This window comes from Drosophila arizonae, chromosome X, assembly GCF_054131065.1.
Source record: "Drosophila arizonae isolate 15081-1271.41 chromosome X, UAZ_ARI_1.0, whole genome shotgun sequence".
NCBI classification, from domain to species: Eukaryota; Metazoa; Arthropoda; class Insecta; order Diptera; family Drosophilidae; genus Drosophila; species Drosophila arizonae.
This window is the reverse complement of record NC_142927.1, coordinates 33149325-33163914: the sequence shown is the minus strand read 5'-3', so window position 1 is coordinate 33163914 and position 14590 is coordinate 33149325. Positions and strand designations below refer to the sequence as shown.

General features: G+C 36.8%; 1 protein-coding gene and 1 long non-coding RNA gene across 8 annotated transcripts in view; one reads left to right on the top strand and one right to left on the bottom strand.

The window, feature by feature from the left end:
- Positions 1 to 14590, top strand: part of Kap3 (kinesin associated protein 3) — a 55208-nt gene that overhangs the window by 32938 nt on the left and 7680 nt on the right. For 5 of the 7 annotated variants that reach the window (XR_016271191.1, XM_089475093.1, XM_089475094.1 and 2 more), the window contains one exon: positions 10894 to 12381. Coding sequence is in view for 5 of the 7 variants with exons in the window: in XM_089475093.1 (XP_089331219.1) it covers positions 10894 to 12381 (1488 nt within the window). In the remaining 2 variants the exon portion in view is untranslated. Of the gene's footprint in view, positions 1 to 5381; positions 5723 to 5973; positions 6066 to 10893; positions 12382 to 14590 lie in introns of those variants that run through there. The other 2 variants (XR_016271192.1, XM_089475097.1) reach the window with 2 other exon arrangements.
- LOC149268216 (uncharacterized) lies at positions 5720 to 6836 on the bottom strand. The gene is made up of 2 exons (XR_016271196.1): positions 6293 to 6836; positions 5720 to 6233 (listed from the first exon to the last, which is right to left on the bottom strand). It is a non-coding gene; the product is annotated as an uncharacterized LOC149268216 (long non-coding RNA).

The window sequence follows — 14590 nt, the reverse complement described above, 5'->3', positions numbered from 1 at the left end:
TCGATTTCAGAAGATATAAGAGCTAGAGACTTCAAATTTTTTTTAAAATGTCCGTAATTACAGCGCGCATATCAAGTTTATCATTAAAATTCGATAACTCATCCCGATCTTTTTTATCGATAAAAAACCTTATCGAAAACCAGTTATAAAATTATATCTTCTACACCTTTATTGCTAGAGTCTCCAAATTTTTAATGTATGCTTATATGCAATTTATACAATTTCGGTTTTTGTTAAAATTTACCCCCCACCCTTAAATTCACCCCCTCACCCTCACTTTTGTAAAAAGCGTATTTCAAATACTAGAGACTTGTGCTTTGGCAATTACATGCATATCCATGTTATAATCATAATCTGAAAGTTTCATGAAGATCGTACGTCCATAAAAAAAGTTATTAAACAATTAAATTCTCATAGTAAGCGCACACTGCAGCCCATGCGTGTTTATGCGTGGGTGCTTGTGTGTGTATGTGTTTGTGTATGTGTGTGTATATGTGTGTGTGTGTATGTATGCCTGTGTGTGTGTATGTGTGTGTGTATGTGTATGTGTGTGTGTATGCGCTTGTGTATGTATGCGTGTGTGTGTGTGTATGTGTGTCTGTATGCGTGTGTGTGTATGTATGTACACAGGCGTGTGTGCGTGTTTCTTGTGTAAGCTGAAAGACGCGAAAAATTATTGAAATATCTATTGCTCCAAGGGTTCAGGGGATCTCGTAGTCGAGCAGTCTCGACTAGAGCTTTCTTACATGTTATACCCTGAACCCATTTTCAATATGAAATCAGGGTATAATGGGTTTGTTGAAATGTATGTAACAGGCAGAAGAAGGCGTGGCAGGCCCCACAAAGTATATATATTCTTGATCAGGGTGACAAGCTGACTTGATTTGGCCCTGTCCGTCTGTCTGTCCGTCCGTCTGTCCGTATGTATGAACGCGTCGATTTCAGAAGATATAAGAGCGGATATCAAGTTTTTCATTAAAAATCGATAACTCATCCCGATCTTTTTTTTTATCGATAAAAAACCTTATCAAAACCCAGTTATAAAATTATATTCTACACTTTTATTGCTAGAGTCTCCAAATTTTTAATGTATGCTTATATGCAATTTATGCAATTTCGGTTTTTGTTAAAATTTACCCCCCGCCCCCATATCCACCCCTCACCCACACATTTGTAAAAAGCGTATTTCAAATACAAGTGACTTGTGCTTTGGCAAATACATGCATATCCATGTAATTATTGTAATCATAATCTGAAAGTTTCATGAAGATCGTATGTCCACAAAAAAGTTATTAAACAATTAAGTTCTCATAGTAAGCGCACACTGCAGCCCATGCGTGTTTATGCGTGGGTGCCTGCGTGTGTATGTGTGTGTGTATATGTGTGTGTGTATGCGTGTGTGTGTGTGTATGTGTGTGTGTGTATCTATGCCTATGTGTGCGTGCGTGCCTGTGTTTGTGTATGTGTGTGTGTGCGTGTTTCTTGTGTAAGCAGAAAGACGCGAAAAATTTTTGAAATAGCTATTGCTCCAAAGGGTTCAGGGGATCTCGTAGTCGAGCAGTCTCGACTATAGCTTTCTTACTTGTTTCGTTTAATTTTCGCTGCTTTACATACGCACATTACCTTAACTGTCTGGGTCTTTACGCCGCCCGTATACCACGCTATCTCCAGCCCCGCAGTCCCTGCTCGGGCGGCACTTGTAAGGTTACTTTTCTATGGCCGTGGTAAGAACTCAGTCTCACCAGGCCCAGAACTTCCAAGACATTTGTAAGTTTCTACAGGACATACCGTGTTAGTGAAAGGGGGGGGGGGAGGAGGGAGAGACGTGGGGCATGTTTCGCCAACCACGCCCATTGTTAATAACGAAAGTTAATAAGGCGATGGGAACTAACTACCAATGAACTCACGCTAACTTCTTCGTTTATATTCAGTTTATTTATTATAACTATTCGTCCTCTTATTCTGTCGTCCGAAATCTCTAGTACGAAATGTCTGCTCGCGCCGAGCGCCGAAAATTTCACCTCCTAAAAATCATCATGTTCGCGGTGCCTGCTAAAAACTAATTAATTCTTGCTTGCAGTTTTCGCTGCTCTCCTCCTTTTCCGGCGCAGCTTCCCTCAGCAATACAACCTCACAACAACGAGCTTTTCAGCTGCACGGTTGCATTGCTGATCGCGCGCCGCCTACTATTCAAATTGTGCTTAACCTACAAAAGCTAACTGCTATCGTAGCAGTATCGACTTATGACTACTTACTAACTAATTAACAATATCTTACGAACTACAAACTTATACCACTGACGACTACAAATTATAATGGTGATTTCATTCCTTACGTCTACAAACTCAAAAGTTAAACGTTACAAACTACATATATCCTAAAACCTTCGAAATTCCAAAAGGTACACATAGAAATTCATACTGGCCCTTCTGAGTAACAAATGAAGTGTATTTCTGTGAGCCTGGTTCAACTGGAACATGGAAAAATCCATTAATCATATCAAATGTAGTAAATTTCGACGCCTCTTGCAACTTATCTATCACCCATTCCATATTCGGCATTGGAAAATTATCAAAGATCACTTTCTCATTCAGTTTCCGCTAATCACAGCATAAATGCTTTTTAATTAAGTCAACCAATCATCTTAATCGGGGAGCTTTAATATTTTATCTAATGATAAGAATCTACTATTCGTCTCACGTCTTCTTTTTGTGATTTAGTCAAGTGTGGCAACTCTAAATCTATTGTTCCAAAATCCTGATCCAGAACTATTCTCAACTTTCTTTTCAGAACTACTTTCAACTTTCTTTTCAGCGTATACTTGACCAACTCTAGATTTTAATATGGTTCCACCCTCAGTCACTACTAAATCGGCAAAATTTAGAATTGTTCGGCCAAGAATGGCCTCGAAAACAATATCCTAATCTGGTACTACGTGAAATTCAATATTTATCTTTATATCGTCTATCTTTACTTCTACTAATAAGCTTCCAAATGTCAAAACCTGACCATCACCTATACCATTTAAATATTTACCAGGGCCAGTCAATTTTCTTATTCCAAACTTCCGATATACACGCTTTTGCATGACACAGGTCTGCTCCAGTATCGACTAAACCTTTCCAAATCACTGCACCACAAACTATATTCTTCAGCTCTAATCCAGAAGGCGTGAATGTAATCGACATCTTTTTGATGAAATTGGGCTCATTGACAACATTTGCTGATTTTATAGGTTCGTTTTCAATTTCACCTTTGCACTGCGCTTCACGGTGGCCTTACCGCTTTTAAAACAGCAAAACTCTTTATTAAGACAGTTCTTTAAGGCATGCGAGTCAGCTCCGTATTATAGCCTGAACCCATTGAAAATGGGAAATCAGGGTATAAAGGTTTTGTTAAATGTATGTAACAGGAAGAAGGAAGCGTGGCACTTTCCATATAGTATATATATTTATGATCAGGGCGACGAGCTGAGTCAATTTAGCTCTGTCCGTCTGTCCGTATGTTTGACCGCGTGGATCTCAGAAGATATAAGAGCTAGAGACTTGAATTTTTTTCCTAGGTCCGTGTATATCACGCGCATATCGAGTTTTGCTTTAAATATCAATAAATTGTCTCATTATTTTTGTCATCGATTAAAAACATTATCGAAAACCAGTAAAAAAATGTATATCTCCTACACTTTAAAGCTAAAGTCACCAACTTTTTAATGTAGACTTATATGTACTTTATGGAATTTCGATTTTGTCAAAATTGAAACAGCCATATGTGACTTATGCCTTAAATTAATAAAAACAAGTGGTAACACATCAAATATGACGTCGCATATGAAAAACAAGTAAGAACGTTGCAGTCGAGTGTTACCGACTGCGGAATACTCATTCACATCCCATCAGTAATGTAGTACTGAAGTTTTGCTCTAATACTGTAGAAAATTCAGTTTTTCCCGATTTGCCACGCCCCTACTACTGGGCGTAGACACCTCATTTTTGCTCAGTTCTTAGAACGTGATAACGGTACCCTAACTAGAAAGCTTGAATGCTTACCCTCAAAAAATGTGAAAATTACAGGTATTTTTCGGTATACCACGTCCCTAAAGAGGCGTAAAAATTATTTATTTATTATTAGAGGAGGTTACTGGTAACTTCACTATCTAAATTTAAAGCTACTATCATTATACTTTGGGAGATATCAACTTTTGCGGTTTGCCCCCTGTAGGCGGACATACATATATCCGACAAAACTTTTTGGTCTTGGGTGATCAGCCCGAGTATATATACAAAATTTGAGGTCTCTGGCATCAATAGTGTCCAAAATATAGCAGAATTTAAAAAAATCACTATATCTTCAGGTCAGATTTGCCACGCCCCTAATGGGCGTAAACTTAAAATTTTGTCTTTAGACTTTAGCTGACGTGCAGCGCTCTAGCTGTAAAACTTTTGGAGATACAGTTTTATCCGATTTGTCACGCTCCTAATGGGCGGATATATATCCCCCATGGCTCGTGATCTAGGGTGGTCGACGCGGACCTACATACCAAATTTCAGCTTTCTAGCTCTTCAACTAATATGATTTCTGGCATATCGAAAAATGAATTTTCCGGTTTCCCACGCCCCTGGTGGGAATCGGATCGGGAAAATTTTGACACTTTATAAATCGGAGATATACACGATTATGTGTTCCAAACTTCAAGTCTCTAGCTTCAATAGCGCCGAAATAGATTGCGTGCATATGGACAGACGGAAGGACAGCAAGACGGACATTGCACAAAACCAATATACTAATTCACTTTCGTGAATGAGTATAACAAGCACTATGATGCTTACACTGTGCAGAAAAGAGGGAGCTTGAGACGTACTGGAGTTTGCCGCAAACTTCAATAATTTTTTGGATTGCTTATAAGGCGGCTTCGCCTGCAGTATCAAAGATCGCATTACGATGCCTATGTACACTTGGTAGCTCAATGCCTTCGAAGCGATTTTATTCGGCAATAAAATGTGTTGTTAGCGACTCATAAGGTCGTGGGACGGATACTCATATAACTGACATTTTTGAAATCTTTGAGTACCGAATACTGGAGTTAAATGGTCTTTATCATTTTAATAAAAAACACTTATTCCTATTATTCTTGTTTTTTGGGACGATTTATATATTTATTTTGACAGAAAAGTTTTAAAAAACAAATCGAAAAATATTGATATATCGATTTTATTAAACTTGCATATCAAATACCATATTGATATAAAAAAAAAAGGTGAAATATCATCGATACGATATTTTAAAAAAAATTCGACAACCTTAAATCAAGGCTCTGCCCAACAAAAGTTTACATTTTATAATTAACATCATTAAACCTTGTGCCAAAATAAACTATTTTTCAGACTACTGGAAGAGAGCTACAATTCATATGATTCTAAAAGTAAAGAAACCACCACTGACTCGTGACTTGTATAGACCGATATGCTTACTGCTTATATTAGGGAGTTTTTGAAAAACGTATATTCAAGACTAAGACTAGTGCTGCAAAAGAATCGATATTCCGTAATATCGCTATTCACGATATTTTCAGAGAAAAATATCGATAAAAACGATATATCGAACACTTCTTTTAAATGTTAATTTTCTTGCTCAGAATCTATTATAATATTTATATTAATTATGACTTCTTAATGGATAAAATGGCAACCATTTCAAGATTAAAATAAATGCAACAGCATCAAACAAAAACAAATTTATTCAACCGAACAAAGTCGTATAACAAATTATTTTTCATTAACTTAAACCTAAAACAGCAATTCATTAAAGCTTAAATTCACTATGCTCCTTAAAATTATATTATAATAATAACAAAAACAATTGCCTCCATGGCAGTTTGAAAAAAAAAAAGAAATTAAGACAAAACCCATTGGTTTTTATTTAAAAAAATTAGTTTGTTTACTGTTTCCGGTTTTAATGACGCCCTTCTGGAATTAGCAATCATTCCAGCTTTGCTAAACATCCTCTCGCTCTCAGAGGACGTTGCCTCATATTTTTTATTTACGAAGTGCAAAATGCTACCGGACTTGGTAAGTGATTTTTAAGGCTTGTGGTATTTCCACTTGTTTTGCAGACCTTAAAGCAATTTCTGCACACCGCACAACCATCCTTTCCTTTTTCAAAATATTTCCACACTTCGGATTTTTTTGGGGCTCCCACGGTCTTATTTTCTTCATCGGAGTCAACCCTCGCTGCGCCTAAAACACACAAGCTATGATTCCAAGCTTTTCCAATAGGATATATCAATTGTACTTACGTTTTCTTCCCAAAAACTGATCCATTTTTTTTTTTTTCTATTGCAATTAAATTAAATCAATCAATTTGTATACAATTTAGCAAAATTAAATAAATGCGCTTCTTACACAGTTAAAACCAACGCCAAGAATAACCATTTTTTCGATATATCGATACTAAGAAAGCCATATCATCGTTTACAGCCTTACATCAATAAATTCTCCACTTGTGGTAAAGATTGGAATATAGGCATACACACCATAAAAAATCTTAAATGGAATTCACGAAACGACATAAAACATGTCCACAAATTTGTATAGACGAACTCCCCATTAACACTGTCACCTCTCATAAATACCTTTGAATCACTAAAACTAGCTGCTTTCATCCGCACAGCCGTAACAGTACTTCAGCCAATGAGCAGTGTAACGAAACCTTCAATTTCGATGTATTTAACAAGTAAGAAAGCTCTTGTCGAGAGTGCCCGACTACGAGATGCCCTGAACCCTTCGAGCAATAGATATTTCTAGCATTTTTCGCGTCTTTCTGCTTACACAAACACACACACACGCATACACACACAAGCATCCACGCCTAAACACGCATGGGTTGCAGTGTGTGCTTGCTATGAGCACTTAATTGCTTAATAACTTTTCTTGTGAACATACGATCTTCATGAAACTTTCAGATTATGATTATAATATGGATATGCATGTATTTGCCAAGCTCAAGTCTCTAGTATGTAAAATACGCTTTTTATAAACATGGCGGTGAGGGGTGGATATAGGGGTGGGGAATAAATTTTAACAAAAACCGAAATTGTATAAAATGCATATAAATATACATTCAAACTGTAGCTCCAAAGATGTTGGAGATATCACTTTAAAACTGATTTTCGATAAAGGTTTCTATCGATCAAAAATAACGGGATGAGTTATAGATTTTGGTGATAAACTCGTTACCCGCGCTATATATATGGACATTTAAAATGAAGTCTCTAGCTCTTATATCTTCTGAAATCGACGCGTTCAAACATACGAACGGGCGGACAGACAGACGGACAGGGCCAAATCGACTCAGCTCGTCGCCCTGATCCAGAATATATATACTTTGTGGAATCTGCCAAGCCTCCTTCTGCCTGTTACATACATTTCAATAAAAGCATTATACCCTGATTTCCATTTTCAATGGGTTCAGGGTATAAAAATAGCAAAAAAAAAAAAAAGAAAAAAATCCTGATATAAATATGAATTTTAAACAAAAAATATCGATATATTGATATTTCGATATATTTCTAGGTTTAGGAGACTTTTGGGTTTTAAAGAGTTTAACTCCGAAGTAAGCTCATCAAATGAAAAGATTGTAATTGAGTCAGTAACTGTTACTTCTTGAAATTCCTGTCTGATACAGATTTGCTGTAACCAGAGTCAAATGAGTATATCAAGTTTTTAAATCTGTTTTGAATAGTTTTGTCTTTATCTGATTTACACCTGCCATTACTGCCCTGGTGGTAAGTTTTGGGATGTCTTTTAATGTTCTTTGTCAGTTTTCATAGGTTTTGCGTGTGAGAATTTAATGTAGCGTTCGTTTTTCTTTATCTCTAAATATTTCTCTTCTGATTTCTATGGTAAGTCTCTTCCATTTTGTGTTGTCGATGGGATTCCCAAAGCGCAGCCATTCTTCTAATTTGCCTTTTTAGTGTAATCTGTGAATTGACATTATCGGAAAGGGTAATGACAATCCCAGCAAGACGACAGGGGGGTTGATACCCTGACGCCCGCCAAGCTGTTTGTATATTTTTGGTAAATGTGCCTAACGCTGTGCCAATGTCGTGTTTTAGCAGGGTATCAATGTACGTGTGAGTATTCATGAAGCGGTTGCCTGCGTTGAATAAGATGGTTAGTTTAATGTGGTCTGAGCTTAAATCTAATTATACCCTGAACCGATTGAAAATAAGAAATCAGGGTATAATATGCAAAGTATGTAACTGTCAGATGGAATCATCACAGACCCCATAAAGTATATATATTTTTGATCAGGATCAGTCGACATAGCCGACATAGCCGACATAGCCTGTCCGACCGACTGTCCCTATGAACGCCTAGATCTCAGAAGATATAAGAGCTGAAGAACCGAAATTTTGCAAACATACTCGTGTATTCCCTTACGCAGTAAAAGTTTATTATATTTTTCGATAACTTGTCAGATATTTTTGTATTGTGAATAATCTATTTTGTTTTTTTTTTTTTTTTTTTTGTTTTTTATACCCTGAACCCATTTTCAATGGGAAATCAGGGTATAATGGTTTTGTTGAAATGTATGTAACAGGGAGAAGGAGGCGTGGCAGACCCCACAAAGTATATATATTCTTGATCAGGGCGACGAGCTGAGTTGATTTGGCCCTGTCCGTCTGTCTGTCTGTCCGTCTGTCCGTATGTTTGAACGCGTCGATTTCCGAAGATATAAGAGCTAGAGACTTCAAATTTTTTGTAAAATGTTCGTAATTACAGCGCGCATATCAAGTTTATCATTAAAAATCGATAACTCATCCCGATCTTTTTTTATCGATAAAACCCCTTATCGAAAACCAGTTATAAAACAAGTAAGAAAGCTCTAGTCGAGACTGCTCGACTACGAGATCCCCTGAACCCTTGGAGCAATAGATATTTCAATAATTTTTCGCGTCTTTCAGCTTACCCAAGAAACACGCACACACACACACAGGCATACATACACACACACGCATACAGACACACATACACACACACACACGCTTACATACACAAACGCATACACACACACATACACATACACACACACATACATAAATAGCTATTTCAATCATTTTTCGTGTCTTTCTACTTACACAAGACACACACGCATACACACACATACACATACACACACACATACACAAACACATACACACACATACACAAACACATACACACACAAGCACTCACGCATAAACACGCATGGGCTGCAGTGTGCGCTTACTATGAGAACTTAATTGTTTAATAACTTTTTTTATGGACGTACGATCTTCATGAAACTTTCAGATTATGATTATAACATGAATATGCATGTAATTGCCAAAGCACAAGTCTCTAGTATTTGAAATACGCTTTTTACAAAAGTGAGGGTGAGGGGGTGAATTTAAGGGTGGGGGGTAAATTTTAACAAAAACCGAAATTGTATAAATTGCATATAAGCATACATTAAAAATTTGGAGACTCTAGCAATAAAGGTGTAGAAGATATAATTTTATAACTGGTTTTCGATAAGGGTTTTTATCGATAAAAAAAGATCGGGATGAGTTATCGAATTTTAATGATAAACTTGATATGCGCGCTGTAATTACGGACATTTTAAAAAAAATTTGAAGTCTCTAGCTCTTATATCTTCTGAAATCGACGCGTTCATACATACGGACAGACGGACAGACAGACGGACAGGGCCAAATCAACTCAGCTCGTCACCCTGATCAAGAATATATATACTTTGTGGGGTCTGCCACGCCTCCTTCTCCCTGTTACATACATTTCAACAAAACCATTATACCCTGATTTCCCATTGAAAATGGGTTCAGGGTATAATTATATCTTCTATACCTTTATTGCTAGAATCTCCCAATTTTTAATGTATGCTTACATGAAATTTATACAATTTCGGTTTTTGTTAAAATTAACCCCCCACCTCTAAATTCACCCCCTCACCCTCACTTTTGTAAAAAGCGTATTTCAAATACTAGAGACTTGTGCTTTGGCAATTACATGCATATTCATGTTATAATCATAATCTGAAAGTTTCATGAAGATCGTACGTCCACAAAAAAAGTTATTAAGCAATTAAGTTCTCATAGTAAGCGCTCACTGCCGCCCATGCGTGTTTATGCTTGTGTGTGTATATGTATGTAATTGTTTGTGTATGTATGTGTGTGTGTATGTGTATGTGTGTATGTGTCTGTATGTATGTGTCTGTATGTATGTGTGTGTATGTATGCCTGTGTGTGCGTGCGTGCGCGTGTGTGTGTGTGTGTGTGTGTGTGCGCGTGTTTCTTGTGTAAGCTGAAAGACGCGAAAAATTATGAAATAGCTATTACTCCAAGGGTTCAGGGGATCTCGTAGTCGAGTAGTCTCGACTAGAGCTTTCTTACTTGTTTTTTTGTTGTTGTTTTTTTTAATTTAATGTGTGCTTCTCATCAGCAAAAGTAATGCTCCCAGAAATTAAAACACCGCCGGAACCATTGCACGGCTTCCTTATTGGTACAGACCCTGATTCTTCGCTGTTCTTGCAGTCAGTGAAAATTCAATTCATGCTTTTAAATGACATCGTTTGGAACAACGGAAATAGTTAAAAATACTGCTGCAAATGGTCAACAATTGGTCAACATAATATTGCCCACATTGTATCCCAAGCGCAGTCGCTGTAATCTGCGTAGTTACCCTGTGCTTATACGTGGTGAATGTACATGTGTGTATCAAATAAGTGCAGAATGATTGGAATATAATTTCTTTGTAGGTTTCAGGGTATCTCCGAGCCGAGCAGTCTCGACTGGAGCATTCTTATTTGTTTCAAATTTCAGTTTCCATTTTATAAAAATATCAAAAATTATATTTTCAGATGGAGCCTCCTCGTCGGCGAATACCAGAATTAAAGCAGCGACCAAAGTCGGGTAATTGGAGTAACTTTCATGGAACAATGTCATCTTCCCTTATGAGAAATCAAATGCTGAACAACAGTTATCACGAAGCACTCTCTTCTGGAACTCATACAAATTCTAATACAAATGCATTAGAAACAAATTCTACGATTGAGATAAGAGCGCAAAGCATCGATTCATTAGACCAAAATGACCCAAAAATTAAGAAAGAAGAAATTGATCGACTTAACAAACAACTTAAAATATTTGCCAAGAAGCAGGAACAGCTACTTCGTGTTGCCTTTTATCTGCTGCTTAACATGGCCGAGAATGTAAAGCTTGAGGAAAAAATGAGGAGAAAAAACATTGTTAGAATGCTCGTCAAAGCACTTGATCGTCAAAACATTGATTTGCTTATATTAATAATCACGTTTCTTAAAAAACTGTCTATTGTTGGCGAAAATAAGGATGAAATGTGCGACTTAAATATTATCGCAAAACTACCAAGGTTGTTTCAAAATTCACATACAGATTTGGTGCAAGTTACTCTTAAGCTAGTTTTCAATTTATCGTTTGATGCGACTCTACGCCTAAAAATGGTTACAGCTGGCTATTTGCCTATGCTAGTTATGTTTATCAACGACGAAAATCATCATGGCATTGCAGTTAAGATACTGTATCATATGAGCCTCGATGATAGGGTTAAGTCAATGTTCATTCACACGGAGTGTGTACAAATGGCCACAGATGCTATTATATTGAATCTTAATGTAAAAGTTGATCTGGATCTTATTGCTCTTTGTATAAATTTGTCATTGAACCGACGTAATGCACAAATTATGGTTGAAGGTCAGCGTCTGCACAGTCTTATGGATCGTTCGTTCAAGTACCAGGATGCTCTCTTGATGAAACTATTACGAAATATTTCACAGCATGAATCGCTACAACTTCAATACATAGACTATGTAGGGGATCTTGCACGTGTACTGACTATCTGTGAAGAGGAATCTTTCATTGTAGAGTGTTTAGGCCTATTAGGAAATCTAACATTAACTGACCTAGATTACTCGCAAATACTGCAAAACTTTCAGTTAATATCTTGGATACGAAAAGTACTAATACCCTGCGCAAGACTTGATGATATTGTTCTTGATACTATAGTTTATCTGGGAACATGTGCATGCGATGAGCTTTGTGCTCTCCTTTTCTGTCGCGCGAAGGTTGTGATTTCACTGATTGAGCTATTAAAGGCCAAGCAAGAAGATGATGAGATTGTGCTACAAATAATTTTTGTGTTCCAACAGATTTTGAGACACGAAAGTACAAGGGAGTATATGATTAGGGAAACTGAGTCGCCTGCCTATCTTATAGATCTTATGCATGACAAGAATGAGGAAATTAGAAAAGTATGTGATTATTGTCTGGATATAATTGCAATTAGCGACACCGAGTGGGCAAAGCGTATCAAGGTGAGTTAATATTAGTTAATAGTTGATTACAAATATTTATTATTATTTCATTTCGTAATTTCTCCTCTAAGTAAATACACTGCGCGTCATCAGGTTAGCGCCCCCCTTTACACTCAATCTCAAAGCTGAATAAAAGCTAAACCATCAGAGCTTCATCTTAAAATTTTTTTTGTATTATCCTATATCTATTTCTCTTTAAAATAAAAAACAATGGCTACTGTAGCAATAGGGAATAATTTTTAATAATTTTTTTTTGTAAAATGTACAAAAAAAAAATGTAACTAAAATTTGGTCATCAGATTAGCGCCCCTGCGATAAATTCAATTTACTTAAGTTATTGACCAAAATTAACACCTGTATATTAAGCTATTATTATTTTTAAGTAGTATTAGTAGTGCGTAGTGCCGCTTTTTGATTGAAATTCCTTCAAAAATTCGATTAGAAATGGAATTATAAAGTTGTTCAATATAATTCAAGGATATGGTTGACCAAGCGTGTTCGATTAATTCTGTCTTTGTACTATAATGCTTTCCAGACTCATATACTTTCCTGACCAACCATCCCCAGACGTTTTTAATGATATTAAGGTCGATTGAGTATGGTAGCCACTCCATGAGATCAATTTTTTGGCCCTGAATCTAAGACTTCACGGATCGGGTGGTCTGAATTGGAGCATTATCATGCTGGAAAATCTAATGCCGGTTTTCAGACAGGTTATAGAAATGCGGAACAGCAGTTTTAAAAACGATGTTATAGTCCCATGCGTTCATGCGCGATGTCAAAAATTGAAGCTTGCAAGTGCTGCTTCACCAATGCCACACCACCCCCGCCGCCGCAGCGGCTTGGAAACCGTGTTAAATAATGTTCTTATATGAGTAGGTCATGGAAATAATAATTATAGCCATCAGTTCCTTCCAAATTCAATTTTTCTCGTCAGAAAAGACAAAATGCTGCCATTGGATAGACCACATCATGTTCGCCCGGCCAAAATTAATGCGTATTTCTTTTCTCAGCATATCGACTGTTTTTTTTCTTTATACCCTGAACCCATTTTCAATGGGAAATCAGGGTATAATGGTTTTATTGAAATGTATGTAACAGGCAGAAGGAGGCGTGGCGGACCCCACAAAGTATATATATTCTTGATCAGGGCGACGAGCTGAGCTGATTTGGCCCTGTCCGTCTGTCTGTCCGTCCGTCTGTCCGTATGTATGAACTAGAGGCCTGCATAGGTATGCTTGCTTGTGGTCGTCTTCCAAATATACTGATACTTGCAAGTGTTTGAGCATACCAAGCATTGCTGCAAAACGAAACGAATGGTACTCGAAGTCGCCAAGTATTCTGTTTTACTTTACTTCTTACGCTTTAAGCAGAGTAAAACAAAAACCTCGACAAACGAAATGAAACAAAACGAAAAGCGAGTAACGTCAAAAAAATCGTACGGTACTTTTACTGCACTTTGAGCGCCGTTGCTGAGCAAAAATCAGGCTAGAATTGGCTAAAAATTGAAAATAAATGCTAGAATAGCAACCTAGATTATAAAAACTAACTGATATGTTTAGAAACTAAATTTTTTTTCTTTTTTGCTGAAATGCAAAATGTTTTATTGTCTACTCAGTAATATGCTGCAATATTAAATACTATACGAACTTGAAAAGATTTATGATTGCTAGATTTATGGCTATAGGCTATAACGAATTTTTTAGTAAATTTTTCTCTAAATTTTTATACCCTGAACCCATTGAAAATGGGAAATAAGGGTATAATGGTTTTGTGAAAAAGTATGTAACGGGCAGAAGGAGGCGTGGCAGACCCCAAAAGTATATATATCCTTGATCAGCGCGACGAGCTGAGTCGATATAGCCCTGTCCGTCTGTCCGTCCGTATGAGTGCGTCGATCTCAGAAGTTATAAGAGCTAGAGCTGTAATTTGACATGCATACTCGTGAGTACCATACGCAGTACGAGTTTGCTTTATTTTTTCGATAAATTGTCCGATAACTTTTTTTATCGAGAATAATCGAAAAATTGATTTTGTTTTTTTAGCCTAATTTGAACATTTTTAGGCGTGGGGTCTTCAAATTTGCGTTGTATATAAAGTTAATTGATACAAAGATTTTGTAATTTACAGATTTTGGATACCACGCCCCTTTCGCCCCCAACTTGCATTTCAAGTACTAGAGACTTGGGCTTTAGAATATACACACATA